Here is a 25,336-nt window from a genome sequence, read left to right on the forward strand (position 1 = left end):
CGGTGCGGGCTACGGTCCTGAAAGTGAGTGACAAGTGCGTCACAGCGTTTTTTTAGAATCCGCTGGCTGCAAAAAACTGTGGCCGTGCACAACCTGCGTTTAACAGCGGCCAGCCAACTCTTGGTGGGAGCGCGCCCTAACTAAGTTTTCAAATACTTGCAGTGGAGTAAATTACCTCCGAGATGTAGTGGAGTAGAAGTAAAAGCACTGAAAACTGGAAATACACCAGTAAAGTAAAAAAAAAAAAAAAACTCAAATTTGTACTTAAGTACAGTACTTGAGTATATGTACTCGGTTACTTTATACCACTGTATAAAAATGCACCCCGGGTGTCTATGGACCAGATGACATGACATTACAGTCATTTAGCAGTTAAACACACAGCAAAGAGAAGATGTCACTGTATGTCTCACTTAACCACTTTGGTGGTTAGTACGTGTTAAAGAGATATTATATCAATTATATTATGTTGTTCTGAGGGAATTTGGAGCAATCATGTGCAAAAGTTTCTATAGAGAAATGAATAACAAGAGGACGTAGAGAGAGACTATCACACATGAGGACATGGATAGAGTTGTTAATTGTACATGTAAATGGCAGCAGGACATGTAGAATGGATAGCAGTGTCCTTTACAGAAAAATAAATGTGTAGTTTGGGGTTGTGTTTATAGTAACTACAGTCATCATATTGCACAAACACCACCCAATGACTTTGAATGGTCATTATAACAAGATAAAGATAATACAAGTTTGAAAACAAAATTATTAAATAGTATAATGTTTATTGCACTAACTGCTGGCACCGCCAGTTACCAACTTTCTGTGATTTTATCATTATTACCTTGAAAAGGCTTTATTTGTCACGCATTTAGTACAATACGTGAAATATTGATGGGACATGTTTAGCAAAGACACTGATAACACAACTTAAGTTAAACTATTACTATTATATATAAGGAAACAATAGCCAACAAGTAAAGTTACAAAAGCAGGTATGCTAAACCTATTTAAGACAGGTATGGTATCTATAGCAGCAATCAGGAATATACAATAAATCAGAAGGCATACAAATATAAAGCAATTTGTACTAACTGGCTTCAACACCTTACCTGTGCTTTTCTTATCATTACATTGAAAACTACATGCACTACAATGTGTGTTAACACATGATTAAATAGTGGTCTTCAAGAGACAGAGTACAGAAACCTTTACATGTTTCTTACCCCTTTCTGCACATCGTATCCAAAAAGTAAAGGTTTTCTGAAATGCTCTCAGATGTTTTAACTTCTAGCACGCAATAGAATCTACCCAACGAGTTGAAAAAAGCGTTTAAAGGAGTAGTTCACCCCAAAAATGACTTATTTTCTATCAATTGCACACCCCATGAAGCCTTGAATTCATGGATTATTTTTAGTTTTTGTCACATTCCTAAACCAATAATTTGATTCCCGTCTTCTACCGGCTAATGTATCCGGTAGGAGACACAAAGTAGATTCTTTGTGTCTCCTACCGGAAATACACCCGGTCATCAAATTATTGGCTTAGGAATGCGACAAAAACAAAAATAAATCCATGAATTCAAGGCTTCATGGGGTGTGCAATTGATAGAAAATAAGTCATTTTTTGGGTGAACTCCTCCTTTAAATAGCTTCTCTCCTAAATGTTTTTAAGACATACCCGGAAGTTGCGCCCGCAGAGATAACATTACTGATTCCCCTACTGGTCAAATGTTGAATTGCATCTTCTAATGCATAATATTATGGAACCGGCTGAGGAGAGAAGCTATTTAAACGCTTTTTTCAACTCGTTGGATATATTTTATTGCGCGCTAGAAGTTAAAACATCTGAGAGCATTTCAGAAAACCTTTACTTTTTGGATACGATGTACAGAAAGGGGTAAGAAACATGTAAAGTGGAAAATATTCGAAAATGTCCTGCTCAAACGGCACCGGGCCATGTAGGACCTCATCTCGGAGCTACATAGCGGAGGGAGAGGTTCTAAATGGGGCGATAGTGTCCAACATCTATAATATAACGGCAATGCTATTATACATGTAATATAGGTTCATAACAGCTCAGCACACTTGATAAACAACTGCTTAAAAGAACAACAATGGGTCATCATGTTGCATGTTTCTGATCCTTTCTAATGAAGAGCTTGTCACACTGTACACAATCATTTTTCATTGATGTGTGCGTGCATGACATTTTAGACTGCTTAACTGAGTAAAATGTATTCCACATTGACCAAATTAGGGTTTCTCTCCAGCGTGAATTCTCTGGTGTATTTTAAGGTTGGACATCTCAGAGAAACGTCAACACTGATCACATCCATAAGATTTCTCTCCAGTGTGAATTCTCTGGTGTGTTTTAAGGGTGGACATCTCAGAGAAGTGTTGTCCACACTAGCCACACCCATAGGGTTTCTCTCCATTGTGAATTCTCTGGTGTCTTTTAAGGTAGGACATCACAGAAAAGTGTTGTCCACACTGATCACATCCATAAGGTTTCTCTCCAGTGTGAATTATCTGGTGTGTTTTAAGGGTGGACATCTGAGAGAAGTGTTGTCCACACTGATCACATCCATAGGGTTTCTCTCCTGTGTGAATTCTCTGGTGTCTTTTAAGGTCGGTCATTGAAGAGAAGTGATGTCCACACTGATCACACCCATAGGGTTTCTCTCCAGTATGAATTCTCTGGTGTGTTTTAAGGACGGTCATTGAAGAGAAGTGATGTCCACACTGATCACATCCATAAGGTTTCTCTCCAGTGTGAATTCTCTGGTGTGTTTTAAGGGTGGACATCTCAGAGAAGTGTTGTCCACACTGATCACATCCATAGGGTTTCTCTCCTGTGTGAATTCGCTGGTGTCCTTTAAGGGCGTTCAATTGAGAGAAGTGATGTCCACACTGATCACATCCATAAGGTTTCTCTCCAGTATGAATTCTCTGGTGTATTTTAAGGACGGTCATTGAAGAGAAGTGATGTCCACACTGATCACATCCATAAGGTTTCTCTCCTGTGTGGATTTTCTGGTGTCTTTTAAGGCTGGATATCACAGAGAAGTGTTGTCCACACTGATCACATCCATAGGGTTTCTCTCCTGTGTGAATTCTCTGGTGTTCTTTAAGGTAGGACATTCGAGAGAATTGTTTTACACACTGATCACATCCATAGGGTTTCTCTCCTGTGTGAATTCTCTGGTGTCTTTTAAGGTCGGTCATTGAAAAGAAGTGATGTCCACACTGATCACATCCATAGGGTTTTTCTCCTGTGTGGATTTTCTGGTGTGTTTTAAGGCTGGATATCACAGAGAAGTGTTGTCCACACTGATCACATCCATAGGGTTTCTCTCCTGTGTGAATTCTCTGGTGTCTTTTAAGGTCGGTCATTGAAGAGAAGTGATGTCCACACTGATCACACCCATAGGGTTTCTCTCCAGTGTGAATTTGCTGGTGTCTTTTAAGGCCGGTCAATCGAGAGAAGTGATGTCCACACTGATCACATCCATGGGGTTTCTCTCCTGTATGAATTCTCTTGTGTCTTTTAAGGTCGGTCAATTGAGAGAAGTGTTTTACACACTGATCACATCCATAGGGTTTCTCTCCAGTATGAATTCTCTGGTGTCTTGTAAGGTCGGTCATTGAAGAGAAGTGTTGTCCACACTGATCACATCCATAAGGTTTCTCTCCAGTGTGAATTCTCTGATGTATTTTAAGATTGGACAAGCAACTGAAGTGTTGTCCACACTGATCACAGCCGTGTCGTTTTGGTTTAGCCAAGCTTCTTTGTTCATTCACTGCCGGTAGCACAGGGAAGCCAGACTGATTATTCAACACTGGATTGCAGAAAGACAAAGGAAATATGGTTGAGAGGTGGGAATGGAGTACAAATATACAACTTAAATACATTAAGCAGTTCCCTAGAAAATCGGAAGTTAACCATCAGCCAAACATGGTGATATATACGTCACAGGTAAATTGGCATTCCAGGTAAATTGGAAGGGGAGCGCTTGTTTTTAGGCGAGGGGCGGGGCTGCGAGGCGGGGCTTTGATGTGAGGACAACAACAACATAGAAACCAGGAAGCTAGTGCTCTAGCCTAGCCAGCTCCCAGTTTACATTAGCTGCTAGCTTTGTATAATAGCTAACGATTAGAATAGTTAGGACGTCACATTCTAATACAGCCCGAATACCCAAACTCAGCACCGGCCTCAGTGGCGCACTTCGATAATCATTGGACTCCCCATCCACTACCACTGGGAGTCTTGGTTTGACTCCCGCTTGGGGTACTTTTTCAAACAACCACGGACTACTTTTTTTCGCCGATAAAGTATAGTTTTGGACCATGACGGAGGCGCGCCGACTCAGCAGACCTTGAGGCCAAGGAGGCGCGCGCCCGCGCCGACCGGCCGATGGTCTGCTAGTCGACTAAGCGCCGTCCGAGTTATGTAGCAATAGGCACAGAATCGTAAATGATGTTGTGGGGACTGCGTTTGCCCCTCTATGGTTTGCCCCAACTGCCACTCACTGCACTAACATAGCCCGCCAGCCCCGCCCCCTCAGGCTCGCCCCCTTGTGCTTCAACTGCATGGAATAAGGCTGTTTGCGGGTGTGTGTGTGCGCGCGTGCGTGTGCGCGCATGCGTGCTCGTTTGTGCGCGTGTGCATGCGTGCGTGTGTGGTGTGGGACTCATGTCTGGCTTGCATTGCCCTCTAGCGTTGGTTCTACAGAATTGCCTGAGGGGTGGTGAAAACAAGCGCCCCTTTTCCAATTGACCTGGAATGCCAATTTACCTGTAACACACACACATATATATGTCACAGGTAAATTGGCATTCCAGGTAAATTGGAAGTGGAGCGCTTGTTTTTAGGCGCGGGCTGCGAGGCGAGGCTTTGATGCGAGGACGACAACAACAAGATAGCAACCAGGAAATGCAAGCACCAGCCTCAGTGGCGCACTTTGATAATCATTGGACTCCCCATCTACTACCACTAGAATTCTGGGTTTGATTCCCGCTTGGGACATTACTTTTTCAAACAACCGCGGACTACTTTGTTTCGCCGATAAAGTATAGTTTTGGACCATGACGGAGGCGCGCCGACTCAGCAGACCTTGAGGCCAAGGAGTTGCGCCCGAGCGCCACCAGGCGCGAGTGCCCGCGACGACCGGCCGATGGTCTGCTAGTCGACTAAAGCGCCGTCCGAGTTATGTACCGATAGGCACAGAATCGTAAATGATGTTGTGGGGACTGCGTTTGCCCCAACTGCCACTCACTGCACTAACATAGCCCGCCAGCACCGCCCCCTCGCCCCCTTGTGCTTCAACTGCATGGAATATGGCTGTTTGTGGGTGTGTGTGCGCGCGCGTGTGCGTGTGTAAGTGCTCGTTTGTGCGCGTGTGTATGCGTGCGTGGTGTGGGGCTCATGTCTGGCTTGCATTGCCCTCTAGCGTTGATTCTACAGAATTGCCTGGGGGGGGGCGGTGTAAACAAGCACTTCTTTTCCAATTTACCTGGAATGCCAATTTACCTGTAACATATATATATATATACATATACATATATATATATATATATATACATATATATATATAACAAAGGAGACAAAGCAGCAATAAAGAATAAAAAGCAAAGCTACCGATCAAATTAAAATGAAACACAAAGTAGATTGAGACATGTAGTGAGACTGCTTAACCCTTTTAAAGACCGGGAACTTATGCGTCATTTTAAGATTTCTTTGGCTATATAAAAATAGCAGATCTACAAGCTCATAGCGCGGCTCCGAGTGCCATGCTATGAGCTTGTAGATCTGCTTTTTTTTTGGGCGGTGAAACCGCCCCTATAAGTGAGGTTTGGATATTTGTACAACAAATCCTGCGCTGTGATTGGCCAAAAATGAACCCCGCCTAACCCTGCACCGTGATTGGCCAATCACAGTCTATTCAGGACTGTGATTGGCCAGTGTCACATGACACATGTGCATAGCCCTATATAAGAAACCATAACTTTAAAAAAAACATAAATTTGTTTTTTTTAAGTTATGGTTTCTTCCATCATAAAGAGTGTTTCAATAAATGTATTTATTTTTTGTACATGATTGGTTGACTCCATTCAGTATTGTGATTAGCTAGCAAGACACCGCCCACTTCACACAGGGTGTGATTTTTTTTTTAATCGTGAAAATGTGTGCAAATCTTTAGTTTGAATAAATATATATACTTTTTTAAATCTTTGCTTCTGGGGATTTTACAAATGTCTTCTTTTTCCTAAAGTTTTTTTTGTATTTATTTTTTAACTTATGTTGCTATATTATCAATGGTTTTCAAACTTTTTTCATGTCAAGGAGCAAGGACCCCCAAAATAATATGTATTTGACCACGGACCCCCTCCCATCTAAAAACATTTTGTTCCAGGGACCCCCAGAAGCAAAGATTTGAGTTAAAAATGTATATAAAAGATTTGCACAAATTTTAAGGATTTTTCTATTCAAAAATAGCAGATCTACAAGCTCATAGCGCGCTATGAGCTTGTATATCTGCTATTTTTGAATAGCCTAAAGAAATCTTAAAATGACACACATGCGTTCCCTTCCCGGCCTTAAAGGGTTAATAGTAAATAATAAAAGTAGAGAGGAGGTAGAGAAAGTAACATACCATTTGCTTTGGGTCCCTCCTGTTCAGCAGAACTGTCCCTGGTTGGCTTGAGAGAGTTCATCTTCCACTACTGAATTCTGGAGTCCACAGTCAGATCTGATCAGAAATGATTGATATCCTGGAATCAGATTAAGTACATTAGAATTTCACAAAACTGTGCAATGTCTTAACATTTATTGTAACCTTAGCTATCATTTTTTTGGGGCATTCTCATATGTTAAAGCTGCAATGCATATCTTATTTTAATGAACAGGGACGTGCTGGCCACTGGGAAATTCGGGAAAATTCCAGAACGGCCACGCCATTTACAGCGCGGCCGCAATTATTAGTTACGTTACTGTTGGGCTGGGACGTTTTTCAGCAGTGGCGTAATTTACATATGGGTTGCTGGGTTAAAACGCGACTCCCCCCCCCCATTGACGAAAGTGTGGGCCGGTTCGGAAAATCCCAGAGCTGAATTTTGGTCCCAGCACGCCCCTGCAGAGAACTGAGAAAAAGGAACTGAAATCTCAGCCACATGTATTTGTGTACCATACATGGAACTGGATAGAGCTGTCTCATCATTATTCTATTGTAAGTATTTGTCTCATTAGCAAGAACTGCACGTGATGGTGAAGAAAGAGAAGTTGGAAAGACACTTAAGGACAAACCACAAGTCATTTGACAAGACATTTCCAGCAGACAGAGAACTGAGAAAAATACATAAACTAAGGAAGTGAAAGATCTCATGCCTACTGAAACTGTTGGGGCACAAAGGGGGCCCTTCTGTTCTAACCTTCTTGAATTAGCACTCACTCACGACAAATGTGTTTCGTTCCGAAAATATAAACACACACACACACACACACACACACACACACACACACACACACACACACACACACACACACACACACACACACACACACACACACACACACACACACACACACACACACACACACACACACACACACACACGTCTAATAGTTTCAAAATGAGTAGCACACTGTCATAGACACTATGGCACATTATGAGTCCATTAGTTTACATTTAGCGCTAGTCATTTGGGTTTCCCGTAAAATTATTCACAAATTATTTTGTATGTCCGTGACAAAAATCTAATATTGATTCAAATGTCCGTCACGTGATGACCCCTGATCTCCTGCAACATGTTAATGAGCATGTTACTTTACGAGTCACCAAAGTTATTCAACCACATTTTTACATTATAATGAAGAAAATATAATGGGCTATAATTTGATACTTTTTTTTCAAAATAAAGAATGTGCCACGCACATAGACATGTCTTGCCACGGACACGTTTGTCCGTGAACGGACATGTTGATGAACCCTGGACGGAAGGCACACTGTGTATAAAACTCTGTATCTCTGTTTAAAACTTCAGAAGAATATATCTGGAACCATGCTTTTCCGACGCTTGTTAAGATCTCTTCTCTGGAGCAGCCGCAAAAAAAAAATTGCTCCCGTTTTAGGATTATTACGGTAATTTCCGCTTTGCGCGGCCCAATTATTAGTTACGTTACTGTTGGGCTGGGACGTTTTTCAGCAGTGGCGTAATTTACATAGGGTTGCTGGGTTAAAACGACCCCCCCCCCCCGCCCCCCTGTTGACAAAAGTGTGGGCCGGTTTGGAAAATCCCAGAGCTGAATTTTGGTCCCAGCACGCCCCTGTTAATGAATAAAATTTTAACCAGGCTGTATAGTAGCTGCTAGGGCTGTCACGATTATGAATTTCTGGAGACGATTAATTGTCATACAAATAATTGCGATTTTTTTCTTTCTTCATTATATGCCACTATCATAGTATAAACTTTAATAATACACAACATTTCATCCTCCATGATGATACAAACTAGTTATCCTTGCCTAGCACAGTAAAGAAAGCAACTCTCATGCTGCTGTCACTGTTGCCAAATGTATTTTATTATAAGCGACTTTGGGCTTGTTTTACTGTAAAGTAGCCTGTAAATATTGGGGGTCCTTTGCATGAACATCTTATAGAATCACTGCTCTAAAACAGCATTAGACAATAAAGTTTGACTGAGCTGCCCTAGTTGCTTATTTTAGGCTTCTTTGTATAGACCTGATTGCTTGTTTTCGCAATATCTGGCAACACTGGCTGCTGGTTCAGAGCGTTGTTTTCTACTTTAGGCGCGCAATGCCCCATATAAAGCAGACCAGTGATATAGCTCACTCTCACGAAAGAACAATCTCTCCATGAAGACATTTTAATCATTCACGATTTATTATTATTACTATTGGCCCCCTCGATCCTCACCATGACCTGGTGTTGTTGTACTAGCATGCTAAGCTAAACTAAGCTGTGGTAACACTTTGCGACGGAAAACCTAACTTTGCACTACACCGAAATGAAAAGTAACATAGTAACTTGCCGGGGCGGGTGTTACATCGAAATTGGTTCCCCGTCAGTCTTTTCGGTTGCATATAAAACAAAGCCATTAAAGTAGTTTAACTCACGATACAAGTCGTCCCCCTTCTGATCCGACAACTTTAATGATTAATGTAATGAATAAATAACCCTAGCCTAGTAAGTAACCTAAACTTACCTAAAACAATGAACTTCTTTCTGCTTCAGTGCAGACGGAGCTAACTTCTCCGTCTCTTTGTGTGTGTGTGTGTGTAAGCGAGCTGCATGCTGGGAAGTCAGATCTGTATTGCCTCCCAAGTCAAAAGCTACACTGAAGTGGAGCTTGCACATCTAATAATAATGTCTGTAAAATAATAATTAATAGAGCGTCGCAGTTCCCGCCCACTTCCTGTTTTTTTTGGTGCCGGAAGAAAAAACTCAATGCATTTTTCCATTGACATTTCCAAAACTATTTATATCTATTAATTTAAGCCTCGAATCAAGCCATATGACATGACATGAATCATAACCATAAAACGTTTGATTCTGTGATTATTTTTTTTTGAAAACGGCAAAACAAAGGGTATTTATTAAATATAGTATATCATATAATTAAATATAAAATAAAAAAGAATCACAGAAAAAAACGTTATATGGTCATGATTCATGTCATCTCATGATGGCTTGATTCGAGGCTTAAATTAATAGATATAAATATTTTTGGAAATGTCAATGGAAAAATGCATTGAGTTTTTTCTTCCGGCACCAAAAAAAACAGGAAGTGGGCGGGAACTGCGACGCTCTATAGCATCACAACCTAAATTCAAGGCTCTTTCACTTAATGATTTAGCATTGAAAGAAATGTAAAACATTTGTAGCCGACGTTAACTGCTAATGTTATACTTTGCACAGTATTGCACCATATTACAATATATACAGATCCCTATTGTGCTGTTATCACAACTCATTAAAAAATATACGTTACAGAATGTATAAATGTAATTATATGAATATAGGCAAATATAGTGATAACATATAGGTGACATACATATAGACATATAGGGCGGCTGTGGCTCAGGAGGTAGAGCAGGTCGTCCATTGATCCGTGGGTCGGCGGTTCGAATCCCAACTCCTCCTGTCCACATGTCGAAGTGTCCTTGGGCAAGACACTGCCCTACATTGCCTCCAATGATTCGGTCGGCGCTAGCTTGCCACCATTGGTGTGTGAATGTGGCAAAAGTGGGGACGCTGGCGTCGACTGTTCGCCGCTCCACCTCCCAATGCCCCCCCTGTATTCTGAACCATTGTAAAGCGCTTTGAGTAAGTTTGAGTACTTAGAAAAGCGCCATATATAAATGCAATTCATTATTATTATTACATACCTTGTGTTTTGATGTGAGAAGTGACAAAAAGATGGTTCCAGAATGATTCAGAAATGGGAAAATGTACAAAGCAACCTCTGGGATAAAAAATAACCCAGGCAGGTGTTCAACTGCAATAGAGCGTCGCAGTTCCCGCCCACTTCCTGTTTTTTTTGGTGCCGGAAGAAAAAACTCAATGCATTTTTCCATTGACATTTCCAAAAATATTTATATCTATTAATTTAAGCCTCGAATCAAGCCATCATGACATGACATGAATCATGACCATAAACGTTTGATTCTGTGATTTTTTTTGTTGTTGAAAACGGCAAAACAAAGGGTATTTATTAAATATAGTATATCATATAATTAAATATAAAATAAAATAAAATCACAGAAAAAAACGTTTTATGGTCATGATTCATGTCATCTCGTGATGGCTTGATTCGAGGCTTAAATTAATAGATATAAATATTTTTGGAAATGTCAATGGAAAAATGCATTGAGTTTTTTCTTCCGGCACCAAAAAAAACAGGAAGTGGGCGGGAACTGCGACGCTCTATTGAAGCCCTAATAACCCCTTTGACCCACCAGTGTGTTTACAGTACCCAAATAACCCATAATTATGCCCCAGCCAAATCAACCCAGCAATGTGTTTATAGAAATAACCCAGCATTTTAAAGCGTGTATAGGCCAAAAGATTATCCACGATATGCAAATTAATTTAGAGAACATGAAACCTGAAGAAAGAAGCCTGCCAACATGATGGTAGGCTGTATTTTCAATGAAGCTGCATGATTTGGCCTACTACAGATGAGACGTGCTGACGTCACAATAGTGTCTGCAGTGGTGGAAAGTAATTAAGTACATTTACTCAAGTACTGTACTTAAATACAATTTTGAGGTACTCCAATTTGTTATACTTTTACTTCTGAAACTACTGACTACTTCTCAGAGGCAAATATTTTACTTTTTACTCCAGTTGTTAAGTTACAAGTTACTTACCACTTTAGCCCTATTTTATACATGGCTATATGAAAATAGCCAATCTACAGCTACTTTCAAACATTTTACTTTTACTTAGGTAGGCTACTTTAAGTATATTTTGATGCCAATACTTTTGTATTGGCATTGAAGTAAATTTTGAATTCCGGACTTTTACTTGCACCAGAGTATTTCTCCATTGCAGTATTGTATTGATATATATTTTTTTCAAAGTACTTTTTCCACCACTGAGTCTGCTCCATTGCCAATAAAAGTTCAGACAGACTTGGTTGAAATGATTTCCCAAACATCTCCACTTAGACATGCATGTGTAAATCTCACCTGTTCTTCTCTTGCTGACTGAGGGCAGCCGCTAGGACTGCATGCATTCTCCCTTCTCTTCTGCCTTTTCCCCTCTTTTGAGGAGAGGTCCCTCTGCATCTTTCTTACCCTGGAAAGATCAAATGGAATTTAGCGTTTTGCTAGCTATACCCCTTAACAGACGACGTCACACTACACTAAGAACCAGTATGCGCGCGCAGCCCGGCACCAAATGAAACCCATCATTCTGTCATGTCTCGCTAGTCGCTAAGCGCCTCACTACTAGCCAACACACAAGAGGAGGTTGAATGAACAGAAACCAGCTGCACCCCGAAACAATATGTTGGGAATTGATTGCATGAAACAATCACCTGTCTGTGCGCCCTGCAGTCTCAATGTTGGTAAACAAATTATTGGTCTATTTGATTACCGGCGGAAAGATACTAATGCAGTGGTGGTTCTCAAACTTTTTTATATCAAGGACCCCCAAATTGACACCTATTAGCCCCGCGGACCCCCATTTGAAAAGATATGCAGGGACCCCATAAGAGAAGATTTGTTATACGGCTCTAGCAGTGATTCTCTCAACCATTTTAATTTGACATGCATTAGGCTACGGACCCCCATTTAAAGGCATTTCTCTGGGACCCCAATTTATATTGTAAAATCAATGTTAATTTAACTCTGAGAGTGTACAAATGGAAACAAATGGACCCGTTAGGAGGGTAGCCTGGTAAAGCCCCTCCCTCCGGAAAATCTCATTTCCATTTGGTTCCTAACTATCCATCATTTAGCTGGGGACCCCCTGGAACTCCCCCAAGGACCCCTGGGGGTCCCCGGACCCCACTTTGAGAATCAATGTGGTATCCGGTAGGAGAGTATCGTCTCCTACCGGAGAGACCGCCCATCATCAAATTATTGGCACAGGAATGCGACACAAACAAAACATCTCCATGAATTCAAGGCTTCGAGGGTGTGTCATTTTTTGGGTGAACTACTCCTTTAAGATTCACATGTCACAACGTCATGCCTCTCTCTTACCAACAGGTTAGGACTTTATTTTTAACTCTATGGTTAGGATGCTATGCTATCAGTCACGCAGTGAGTTATCACAACAAGGACGTCTGTCGAGCAAGAACAGATTGGGTCAGTCATGGTGGCAAAAACTACTCAAATCTTGTAATTGAGTACTGTAAAGGCAACTCCGCACCAAACAGACTCGTCCAGACTATTGCAGACTACTCCAGACTGCAACAGACTGGTATTCGGTTGGCAAAAGTTACCATTTAAGTCTGTCAGCCGACTGGCCATTCATGTGCTAATTTGACTTTTAGCGTGCCAGCGTTGCCAGGTCTGCTTATTATAAGCGACTTTGGGCTTGTTTCCCTGCAAAGCCACTTAGGGATGTTCCCAGCGTTTTTTCTTCACTGACGTGCAGTGGTGTAAGTAACTAGTACATTTACTCAAGTACTGTACTTAAGTACAATTTTGAGGTACTTTTACTTTACTGGAGTATTTCCAATTGTCTATACTTGTACTCCACAACAATTATTTGAAATGTTTAGTTACTAGTTACTTTGCAGATATAAATCATTATGAAACATACATTAACCACTTTAGCCCTATTTTATACCTATAAGCTATTTGAAAATAGCAGATCTACAAGCTCACAACGTGTTGCGATGCACGCGTTCTGAGCTTGTAGATCTGCTATTTTCAAACATTTTTGTACTTTTACTTTTGGTACTTTAAGTACATTTTTATACCAATACTTTAGTACTTTTACTCAAGTAAATGTTGAATTCTGGACTTTTACTTGTAACAGACTCAGAGTACATCTATTGCATTCAAGCCTGGAATTTCGTCATTTTAGGGGCAAGGCCACTTGGCCTTTGGTGTTGTAATTTTTTGGAGGGCACAAAGGCCCTGCCCGGTCTTCCTGCCAGGGCAGGAAGGCCATCCAAAAAAATAATAATGATTTTTAAGTCCAAAAATGATTTTTAAGTCCACGGAAATAATGCATTTAACTTGAAGGTTAAGGATCATTGTATTTTAATATATTATAAGAATAGTATAACTATCTGTGAAATATAACCCATTTATTTCACAAAATAATGTGTTGGCAAATGACCAATATTTAGTTATATAGGTCTCAATATGTCACATTCAGCCCTGGACTTCACTGACTGAAGTAGGGGTCACATTAATCACATTAGATTCACAGAATGTATTTTACCCACAAGTTATTTTCATTCAAATGAAATGTGAATGAACTTGCACTAATAATGACTTTAGTTAATTTTTCACTCTTTAAAATATAGTATTTCTTAATTATTAATAATTACAGCTTGTAGATTGGCTATTTTCACGATTTTAAATTGTTTTTAAATAATAATAAAAAAGGAACATACAAGATTTCCACCCGACAGCCATAATATAATAGCCAATATATGGTTCTGTATCAGTATATGAGTCCGTTTTTGCGGATTTCATTCTAATTGGCTACTATGCCTGCATATGAATTTCATGAGCCTGGGTAGGTCACCCTGGCTTGGAGATATGCCCTGTAGCGCACACTCCGCCAGTGGTGTAAAGTAACTAAGTACATTTACTCAAGTACTGTACTTAAGTACACTTTTGAGGATTTTTTACTTTACTGGAGTATTTCTAATTTTCAGTACTTTTACTTCTACTCCATACATCTCTGAGGAAAATATTCTACTTTTACTCCACTACAATTATTTGAAAACTTTAGTTATTAGTTACTTTGCAGATATAAATTATTACATTATAAAACATACAGTAACCACTTTAGCTCTATTTTATACCTAGGCTATTTGAAAATAGCCGATCTACAAGCTCACAACGCGTCGCTTCGCGACGCGTTGTGAGCTTGTAGATCTGCTATTTTCAAACATTTGAGTACTTTTACTTTTGGTACTTTAAGTACATTTTGATACCAATACTTTTGTACTTTCACTCAAGTACATTTTTAATTCGGGACTTTTACTTGTAACGGAGTACTTCTACATTGCAGTATTGATACTTTTACTTAAGTAAAACATTTGAGTACTTTTTCCACCACTGCGCTCCACACAGCAGCAGCAGGTGAAAGCAATTCACTTAAACGAGGGTTGTGTTGCGCACCACTGCGCAAAACTAGGTCAAATCAATCAATCTCTCTCTCTCTCTCTGGGAGCAACAACGAGAAACAGTGAATGTAGGTTTTCATAGACATGGTCGCTTGTTTCTCTCACATAATCTGGCAACACCGACAGGCCTTTGTTGTCACTGCCACTGCTCTGCCAGTCGGCTAAAAAGCTGAACATGTTCGGTCGGCTCTGGGTCGGCCGAAAAGGTCCCGACGGACCCCTAACCGACTGGCCGACGGACCCCTAACCGACTGGCCGACGCTTCCCGAAGCCAAATCGGCCCAAAGTCGGGCCGATTTGGATTGGTCTGGAGCCAGCTTAAAAGTATCAATACTGCAATGTAGAAATACTCTACAAGTAAAAGTCAGGTAATTAAAATGTAGGCCTACTTTGTGTAAAAGTACGAAAGTATATGCATCAAAATATACTTAAAATACCTAAAGTAAAAGTACTCATTATTATGCAGAAAGTCCCGTTTCACAAGTAGTCTAAAATGTGTAAAAAATATTCTGAAAATAGCAGATCTACAAGCTCACAACATGAGCTTGTAGAGCGGCTATTTTTCAAATTGCCAAAGTTTAAAAAGGGCTGAAGTGGTTATGTATGTTTTGTAATAATAATTCAAATCTACCAAGCAACTACTAAAGTGTTCAAATAATTGTAGTGGAGTAAAAGTACAATATTTGCCTCTGAGATGTAGTGTAGTGGAGTAGAAGTAAAAGTATAGACAATTGAAAATGCTCCAGTAAAGTAAAAATACCTCAAAATTGTACTTAAGTACAGTACTTGAGTACATGTAATTAGTTACTATACACCACTGTTGAGCTGTCCTGTCATCATCATCATCATCATCATCATCATCATCATCACTTGAGCTTCGTGCAGAGCCAAAAAGGCTTTAAATTAAGTCTGATAATTATGTACCATGATGAATGTTCACTTCATGTATACTTTACATTACTTAAAAGCATTTTTCAAATATATATTTTTTGTTGACAAAATAGCCAATTTTACATTGAGGTGCCCAGATGTCCCTACTAGTGCCCACCTATCATGTATCCGTTATTCTGCTGTCTGTTCATAGTGGTAATAGTTAATATTTATCTCTTATTTACATCCATTCATTGATTTATACATTCTAATTAATATAATACATTGCTATTGATATAACAACTTAGCCTCTGTCTCAAATTGCCTTTTGTTATGGCATAGTTGGCACTTGGCAGACAACAAGCTCACAAACAGACATTATGATTCCTTGGAAAAGCCATTGCACATGAAATCATGATCTGATATATTATTAATTTGTGTAGCCTAGTTTACAATATCGTCTACTAAAAAACAACAACAACAATAACAACAAAGTGGAAACAGTGTTACCCCAATAGCCAAATGAAAGTTGGCCCAATGTCAGTAATCAACTTATGCCAATCAATGTTTTACAGGCCGTTGTTCCAACATTGGGCCCATACTTGCTACAAAGCAGTATTGTTGGCACTTTTTAATAGCCTCTACTTTCTCTATAATTAATGTTTCTTGTACTGTACAGTACATTAATTTATGATGGTTTTTTTTCTCTCTCTCTCTCTCCATATTCATATAGATATGCAGACCTGGAATGCATCCAGTAAGAGGTAACAAAGATGGCATACTGTTGGAGGACATACAGTAGAAGAGCCGTTACTTCACCCCCTTTAGAAAAAGAACATTGTTGAAGGTGTTGCCACTATAAGCTCAACTATGAAGGACCAGAAGACATCTTTATGTGGTAGGCTACACTATACTCTACGTCTACGCAGTAAAATCCAGAGTATTAATTTAACATTGACGGGAGGGTAAAAGTTCAAAAAGAGTAACATGATAGTTAAGCATTGATTGATTGATTGATTGAATACTTTATTAGCAGTTTGCAACAAAAAAAACACAGGAAAGTACAGTTCAATACAAGGTCTGCTAAGAGGATTTTAAACCCAAGAAAGCCTATGGCTTGTTTCCATTTGGGTCCTTTGTACTCAATTCATCGAAACATTTAATTACAGACAAATGTACACTACTATGCAAAACATCATATAAACAGTTAGAAAACAAAAACAAAAATATGTATAGTAAACAGTTCGAGGGGGGGGGGGGGCTAGGCTTTGACTTTTACAGGGGCCAGTTTTGAATTGCAGCCAAGTGCTCATTTAGAGCGGTTTTGAAGGAGAGTAGGGAGTGTTACACTCCTTTACGACTGTTATAGGGCGTAGCAGGAGAGTGAATTTAACCCCTTGTTTGAGCCACATCTGGGTTGAACGTGATTAGTGGAGCTCCCTCTGGTGTTGTGATTGTGGACTTCATTGACGTTTGTGAAGTAGTTTGACAGGTACGTGGGTGACTTTGTGGTGTAGCGTATCTTGTAGACCAGGCCCATTGGAAGTTGCTGTACTCTGTCCTCTACCCTGAGCCATCCGATTCTGGCAAAGTACTGTTGTCTCTTGACGGTTGAGTTGTTAATGACCTTGGTTACGTCCTGACGTGCCAGCGCTGGAAGAGGCAAAAGGACATTTGGGCCTACCTGAGCTCCTGCAGCGTCTGTTTAGCCCATTAAGACCGGGAACGCATCTATCTGTCATTTTTAAGATTTCTTTGGCTATTAAAAAATAGCAGATATACAAGCTCATAGCGCGGCACCGAGTGCCGCGCTATGAGCTTGTAGATCTGCTATTTTCTTTTAAATTGTGGAAAATGTGTGCAATTCTTTTGAATATGTATTTTTTTAAAGGGAATTGTTTTTACTCAAATCTTTGCTTCTGTGGGGTCCCTGGAACAACATATTTTGGAATGGAGGGGTCCGCGGCCAAATACGAATCATTTTGGGGGCCCTTGACATGAAAAAGTTTGAGAACCACTGATATTATAGCAACACAAGTTTTTTCCAAAAACTTTTGTCAAAAAAAATTTGAATCCCCAGAAGCAAAGATTTGAGTTACAAAGATTTGCACAAATTCTCATAGCGCGGCACTCAGTGCTAATGAGCTTGTATATCTGATATTTTTGAATAGCCAAAGTATAAGATAATGGTTAAAGTGGTTAAAATCTAAAATGACAGATGATGCGTTCCCGGTCTTAATGGGTTAAGGACACATGGAGAATGCAGAGTTCCCAGATGTCAAGGCCCAGATTGGCCCTCTGGTGCATGCAGTGTGCCTGTGTGGAACAACCTGCAGCTTACAGCAACACCTCAGCATGAATCATTGTTCTGCTGCCGGAGATATGAAATATCCTCATAACACACAAACAAGGTTCCACTGCAGTTGTTTCCCATGAAAGCCAAGTCAAACAGCTATTGTAATGAGGCTGTCTGTTTGACTGTCTGACTGTCTGTGTGTCTCTATCTCACCTGAGATTTAAACCCCGGGTCTCCTGCATGGGAAAACAAACATCTACTGCTAGGCGAAGAGGGAATCCCGGTCAGGGAGAGATTTTAGGCTTTTGCGCTTCAGGCTGAGCTACCATGTTACATTCACCCCCCCTTTGACCTCCCTGTCTGCATAATTGTCCACCAAAATAAACTCAGCAAAAACACAACCATGTAGCTCAGGTACCTTAACCTGTTCAGTCCGGGAACGCATACTGTGACATTTTACGATTTTTTTGCTATAACCGTTATTTTATACTTTGGGCTATTAAAAAATTGCAGATCTACAAGCTCATAGCGTTTATGTTTTACTTATGTTGCTATAATATGGTTCTGAAACTTTTTTCATGTCAGGGGACCCCCCCCCCCCCCCCCCCCCATCTCAATATATTTTGTTCCTGGGACCCCCAGAAGCAAAGATTTGCATATTAAAGATGCACATATACATATTCAAAGATTTGCACACATTTTCACTATTTTTTCCCCAAAAATAGCAGATCTACAAGCTCACAGTGCGGCACTCGGTGCCACTCTATGAGCTTGTATATCTGCTATTTTTGAAAATTACACAGATGCGTTCCTGGATTTAATGTAGGAATGCATGCTGATTGAAGTCATCAGTGCAGATGCAGGCTCACTATAACCCCCTCACCCAGCTCCAACTGCTCTCTCAACAGCGGGTCTATCTGAGTCCAGAAGAGATTCTGCAGGGGGGAGATTTCAGAGAGCCTTGTGAAGGTCAAGCCAAGCCATGGACGTCCTACAGCTGTTCACAGCTACATAATGGTTAACCTGAACCACCACCAAAGGAATGGCAGGACAGTCCCCGAGTCTTCTCCGAATCCTGGTCTTTTCTGGATTGGACTGCTTTATTGACTCCAGACTATCAAGGTTAGATATATCATACTGTACATCATATGATATATTTGACATTAGATTACATGAAAGCCATTTATTACATATGATTTAGAATAGATGATAATAGCTTTATATTTTGCATATATGGAGATCAAATGCAATACTTCTTGATACTGAACCCCATAGTTCATAGTTGTTGCTGGACCTGGAAAAGCTGGATACGGTGGAGTTCGTGGGCGTCAGAGGCTGAGGCATCAGCCAGTAGGTCCTGCACCAGGAGTTCCTGCACACAAATCTTTCAGCTAGAAAACTTATGACTGTCTGGATGTCGGCAATAAGGTACAGAAAACTTAACTTGTGATTTCTTTCTTTTTTTTTTCTGTTACAGAAGTTTGTCTTTCCATTTTTCTTTATGGTTGGGAGATCCATTTCCACAAGTGTTCTGTGATCCAAGTACATTCAGTACTGTAGTACGCAGAAGGTCAGGGTAATCATTTCACCCTCTGAAAACTTCTCGGCACAAGCTCTGTTCTCTCGAACTCGCGATGCCCATCACGACCTGGCAAGTTCCCACTTTCTTAAAAGAAAATCGTTCTTCCAACATAGTTTTTATTTGAACCGTCATCTAGTTCCTCAACCAAGATGTCCTCGAGTAATAGCAGGAAAGCAATTTAATTTGCTTGTAAGACACAGCCAGCTCTCCCATTTGGATCATGTAGAGTCATTTGGATGTGAAAAGAAATATGCTGTGTTGGCTCTCTGTTTGCTCACATATTGCTGTGTGGTGATTTGGCCGTCTGACTGGGTATGAGAGTTGTACCCTGCAGGAATCAGAAAATGTCAAACTGATGGTGGACCAGTGGACACCGTCTTAGGGCTATGTTTCGTCAGGCCGCACACGCACACACGCACACTCACACGCACACGCACACACACACACAAGTAACTAAGTACATCTGCTCAAGTACTGTACATAAGTTGAAGTTTGAGGTATTTTTACTTTACTGGAGTATTTCCTTTTACTTCTACTCCACTACATCTCAGAGGCAAATATTATACTTTTAATCCACTACAATTATTTGAAAACTTTAGTTACTTTGTAGATTTTGATCATTATTACAAAACATACATTAACCACTAGCAGCCATATATACATTTCAGCCATTTGAAAATAGCCGATCTGCAAGCTCACAATGCGCCGTGATGCATGATGCATGATGATGATGACACACACACACACACACACACACACACACACACACACACACACACACACACACACACACACACACACACACACACACACACACACACACACGTGTGAGCAACCATGTTTAACAATTAGCTGGACTGCTGCAAACTCCACTTCAACAAACACCTTCAAACTTCACAGGAACTTCTTCAAAGTTTCTTTTTGTCACAGAAAGCAAAATGGAAAAAGGAACAGGTTTCCTGTTATGAATTACATTTTCTTATTAGCTTCATATTCCAATAATTCCTGTGATCTCCGGTGAATAAGAATATGCCAGCAGTAGCTTTGGGGCTGAGATGGGCCCAGCAGTTACAGGAGCGTATCCAGACTTCATTTTCTAAGTTCAGACACGTAGGCTATACCAGTGGTTCTCTCAAACCGTTTCATGCCAAGGTGATGTGTATTTGGCTGCGGACCCCCATCTGAAAATGTTTTGTGCCAGGGGAAGTGTTAAAAATGCTAAATTATTCAAAATGTTTCAAACACTTTCAAGATTTTTTTTTTAAATTCAAAATTAGCAGATATACAAGCTCGCAACGCGGCACAAAGTGATGTGCTGTGAGCTTGTATATCTGCTATTTTTAAATAGCCAACCTATAAAATATGGATAAAGGGGTTAACTATATTAATACATTTAGCTTGGGACCAATTAAAATGGTCATGGGTTTAAAAATATTGTAAATCTTTTCTAATTATTATAACCATTATTGTTAAAATAAAAATAATAATGCATATATGAACTACATGATATTATTGTTTTAAGTAGTATTTTACATAATTATTATTTCATAATTTGTCCAAGAATGGCAAATTATTTGAACATACTTTATGAGTTATTTGGTATTCCTCGAACAAGGATGTAAAATCCTAGTCATCCAGAAGTATTATGAGGAGATGATGCAACTCTGGACAGGTATGTCATCATTTCACATAATGGTGCATTATAGCTTTCTGCATTGCACTGTATGTCATCATGTTCACATCTACAAAATGATTTGAAAAAATGATCATACAGACTAGAATGTGGTAGAATAATAACGCTTACACACGTACAGTATGAGTTTGAAAAAGGAGATGGTGCTTTAACGATGGCATTCTCAGTGGAGCGTTAAACCCCAAAATCCAGTGAGAATATTTCAAAAAGAAATATGATAAAAGATACTGTAGCACATCTTCAAATCTCAGTTCAAGGAGGACATTTCACTCTCTTATTTGGCTCACACGTCGCAATAGAGAAATGCTTATGCGTTTCGGCACAGAGCTTTTTCCGCTTAACCCATTCAATCCTATATAGCCTCGTTCCCAGCCTTGACTCATCTGCGAAGAGAAAAGCCTGGTCACGACCTAAAGCAGAGAGTGTCTATAGGGGGCGTGACTTCCGTCGTACGTATTTCCCCCGGAAACGATCTTTTTCGACCAATCACAACACTCTCTTTTTATTCACGGAGAATGTAAACAGATTTGTAAAGCGTCGATGTCATTCCCTTGGGTCGGTACTTCCGCCAAATTCCGGTACCTTCCATTTAGACACTCAATCCGGGAACGCATCTGTGTAATTTTAGACGTCTTTGGCTATTAAAAAATAGCAGATATACAAGCTCATAGCGCGGCACCGAGTGCCGCGCTATGAGCTTGTAGATCTGCTATTTTTTGAAAAATCGTTAAAATGTGTGCAAATCTTTGAATATATATTATTTAAAGCGAACATTTGTTACTCAAATCTTTGCTTCTGGGGGGGGGGGGGGGGGGGGGGGTCCCTGGAACAAAATATTTTGAGATGGGGGTCCGCGGCAAAATACATACTTTATAATGTTGGGGGTCCTTGACATGAAAAAGTTTGAGCACCACTGATATAGCAATATACCTTTTTCAGAAAATTATTTTTCAGAAATAGGATTTTGAAGACATTTGTCGGATCGAATGGGTTAAGTATAAACGTATGTCATGAAAACGAATAACACGAAATCACACATTGATTTCTTTCTATCTCACTGTGGAATGGCTTGGCCCCCCCTGCAATTTTTATGACAATTTTATTTAGACTCAACGTTTGTGATCGTGTTAGCAGTGTGTGTAACATTTTCAAAGCGGCCCCCCTGGAGGAATAGCATGAGGACGTGCCGGCTCCAAGGCAATGATTTATGTTCTCATTACCGCGGTGCTGCTCTGTAGATTATTTCACACAACACTCCCATAATCCCATACGTTCTGTCTCTGCTCACTGGATGCCTCGTGAGAAATGGCTCCTTAGACCACAGTGGTTCTCAAACCTCTTCATGTCAAGGAACCCCAAAATGTATATGTATTTGCAATTGTCTACATTTTTCGAATATAGCACGCGTTGTGAGCTTGTATATCAAAGCTGCACTATGTAACTTTCCTCTTCTACCCCGGATTTGAACCCTGTTTCGTGCGCAAGTGCTGCCATTTTTTCCATCGAGCTAATAGAGCCTGCCTGCTTGCTCATGGGATACATTTATCTTATACATTTAATCTTGACCATCAGATCAGAATTCGTGTCAGATCCTGTGTCTATAGATGAGACATGACCTTTAACACAATCTAAATTTCTCAATAGAAGAGCAGGGAGACAGAATGCAACCACCCCAATTGTATAAGTTATATTGTATTAACATACTCTACCATACCATACCATTTGGTTCGGCTGTGGCTCAGGAGGTAGAGCAGGTCGTCAAATGATCCGTGGGTCGGCGGTTCAAATCCCGGTTCTTCCTGTCCACATGTCGAAGTGTCCTTGGGCAAGACACTGAACCCTACATTGCCTCCAATGATTCGGTCGCCGCTAGCTTGCCACCATTGGTGTGTGAATGTGGGAAAAGTGGGGACACTGGCGTCGACTGCTCGCCGCTCCACCTCCCAATGTCCCCCCCCCCCTGTATGAATGAATGAACCATTGTAAAGCGCTTTGAGCACTTGGAAAAGCACTACAAAAATGCAATTCATAAAGATTGGGCAATTTTTGGGGGTATTCATTAAAAAAAGTTACATTGTGCTGCCTTAAGTGTTCACTTTAAACTGTTCTTCATTTAGCTGCGGACCCCCTGGAACCTCTCAAGGACTGCTGGGGGTCCCTGGCCCCCAATTTGAGAATCCCTTTCTTAAACCGTACCCAGCATACACAGCACAAAAACATTTAGACAAAAGCCTCCCAATGGCCCAATGAGGAAAAGGGCTGTTTTTTTGCTAGAGTTTTGGGCTTTGTTTATTCGTGCTTGTGTTGCGCTGCACATGCAGAGGTGTGTGTGTGTGTGTACTTACAGTATGTGCATGGGAGACAGACCCACCCCTCCACAGTCATACACATTCCGTACGCTCTGCATGCTTAATATCATCCCTTCACACTATGTCCCCGCACTCAATCTAATGAGATGATGAACAACACCAGTTCTCTGCCCTCAATTTACTCCCATCAGAAATTAGGGCCCCCTTGTTATGCAGTAATAATCAGCGCTGCCGCCGCCCGCCTGCCGCCGCCGTGCATATTCCAGTCAGGAACCGAATCGGCATCCCCAGTCATTACCCCCAGACAAAATGTGCCGTGATTTATGGCCATGACCCAGGCATTTGATTGCCTTTGCGTCTGCTGTGCCACTATCAGGAAATGAAGCTCACAGCTAGAAATCCAATAAGGAGCGCGTGGCGCACTAAAGTCGTCATCATAATCGGGGTTATTTACAGATTGATATAGCCGTACAGGGCCCTGGCATGTTGTCTGTTCCCAGCCCTGTGTGGATGAATCAGCTTTTATCCTGTTATTATTTGCCTCCCTCTCTCCCTCCCTCCCACAACAACCCGGAGCTGATGTGGACAAGCAAATCGCTTGGCTGTTCTTTTTTTTTTCTTTTTTTAGTTTACGACCTTAGACGATTGGAATATTGTCTCAATCATGTGCCTTTTAGCCGCTTAATGCCCTGGTTATGTTAATATTCCTTGCAGACGGCGGGAGCCCTTTTCATGCTTGTGGCCTTGTGAAATACAAACCTTATTGTGTTAGGCCCAGATGGTAAATTAATTAAACACAACAACAATATCCAAAACAAAGAGAACCAAAGAAAGAGATTGTTATTATTTTTTTTGTATATTAACTTCCCCTTTCCCCTATATTTCACCTTTGATTATCAAAGTTTGTTTTCTGTATCCCAGATAGGCCTACTGTACTCCAGTAAACTGTATGAGAGATGTGCTGGGGAAGTAGCAATCAGTGTTTATTTAAAGTGCACTAAGTGATTTCCTTTTGTTAAAATAAGTGTTAAACAGCTCTATGTTTTGGTAGTAATCATTGCTATTGTGTGTTTGTTCAGTAACAGGGCATCTCTCCAGTTCTTCAGTAAACAGAAAATGCACTTTCAGGTCATGATACAAATTTGATCCAATAGAGAGAATTCATACAGAACACAGGATCGTCATCGTCATCATCATAACCTTTATTTAAACTCTGGGGGTACAATTGAGGGGCAGGCCCTCATTGTCAATGTAGCTGAGGTAATAATACAGAACACAATACTCTAGCATATGGATGGTAGAGTCATCCATATGCAACAGTAATTAAAAACTCCTTAAACTCTGGGGGTACAATTGAGGGGCAGACCCTCATCCTCATGTAGCTGAGGTAATAATACAGAACACAATACTCAACAGGTAGAGTCATCCATATGCAACAGTAATTAAAAACTCCTTAAAAACGAGAAACCCTAGAGCAAGAGGAACCCTGAGCATCAGGAAGTCACCCAAGCGGGTCTGGTAGGGACTAGGGTTCAACATGCATTAGAACAAATATAAGGAGGGAGCATTCCTGCAATGGCTTTAAAAATAAACAGATACCAGTGCTTATCACGTCTCTCTGACAGAGAGGATAAGCCTGCATTCACATAGAGTGTACAATGATGGGTACCAAACTGTCACCAGTGACCCATCTTAGGGCAGAATGGTACACAGTGTCAAGGCACTTTAAAATTGATGGAGCAGCAA

At 40.5% G+C, this 25,336-nt stretch overlaps 1 protein-coding gene across 1 annotated transcript; it reads right to left on the minus strand.

Moving 5' to 3' along the window:
* Positions 1-1,527: 1,527 nt before the first annotated feature.
* On the minus strand, positions 1,528-9,291 carry LOC308104662 (uncharacterized protein). The gene is made up of 3 exons (XM_080455126.1): positions 9,222-9,291; positions 6,653-6,770; positions 1,528-3,838 (listed from the first exon to the last, which is right to left on the minus strand). Exons 2-3 carry the CDS (start codon positions 6,711-6,713, stop codon positions 2,406-2,408), a joined length of 1,494 nt encoding a protein of 497 aa, XP_080311252.1. The 5' UTR covers positions 6,714-6,770; positions 9,222-9,291; the 3' UTR covers positions 1,528-2,405.
* Between the last annotated feature and the right edge of the window lie 16,045 nt (positions 9,292-25,336).

Source organism: Gymnoscopelus braueri, assembly GCF_963280865.1.
Source record: "Gymnoscopelus braueri genome assembly, chromosome: 17".
Lineage (NCBI taxonomy): Eukaryota > Metazoa > Chordata > Actinopteri > Myctophiformes > Myctophidae > Gymnoscopelus > Gymnoscopelus braueri.

What these genes read in the sequence shown, in the direction of transcription:
- LOC308104662 (XM_080455126.1), bottom strand. Translation starts at nt 6,713, where the DNA reads ATGAACTCTCTCAAGCCAACCAGGGACAGTTCTGCTGAACAGGAGGGA. An exon ending in GGAGGGACCCAAAGCAAATG is followed by an intron (nt 3,839 to 6,652) that starts GTATGTTACTTT and finishes TCTGCAATCCAG; the next exon opens with TGTTGAATAATCAGTCTGGC.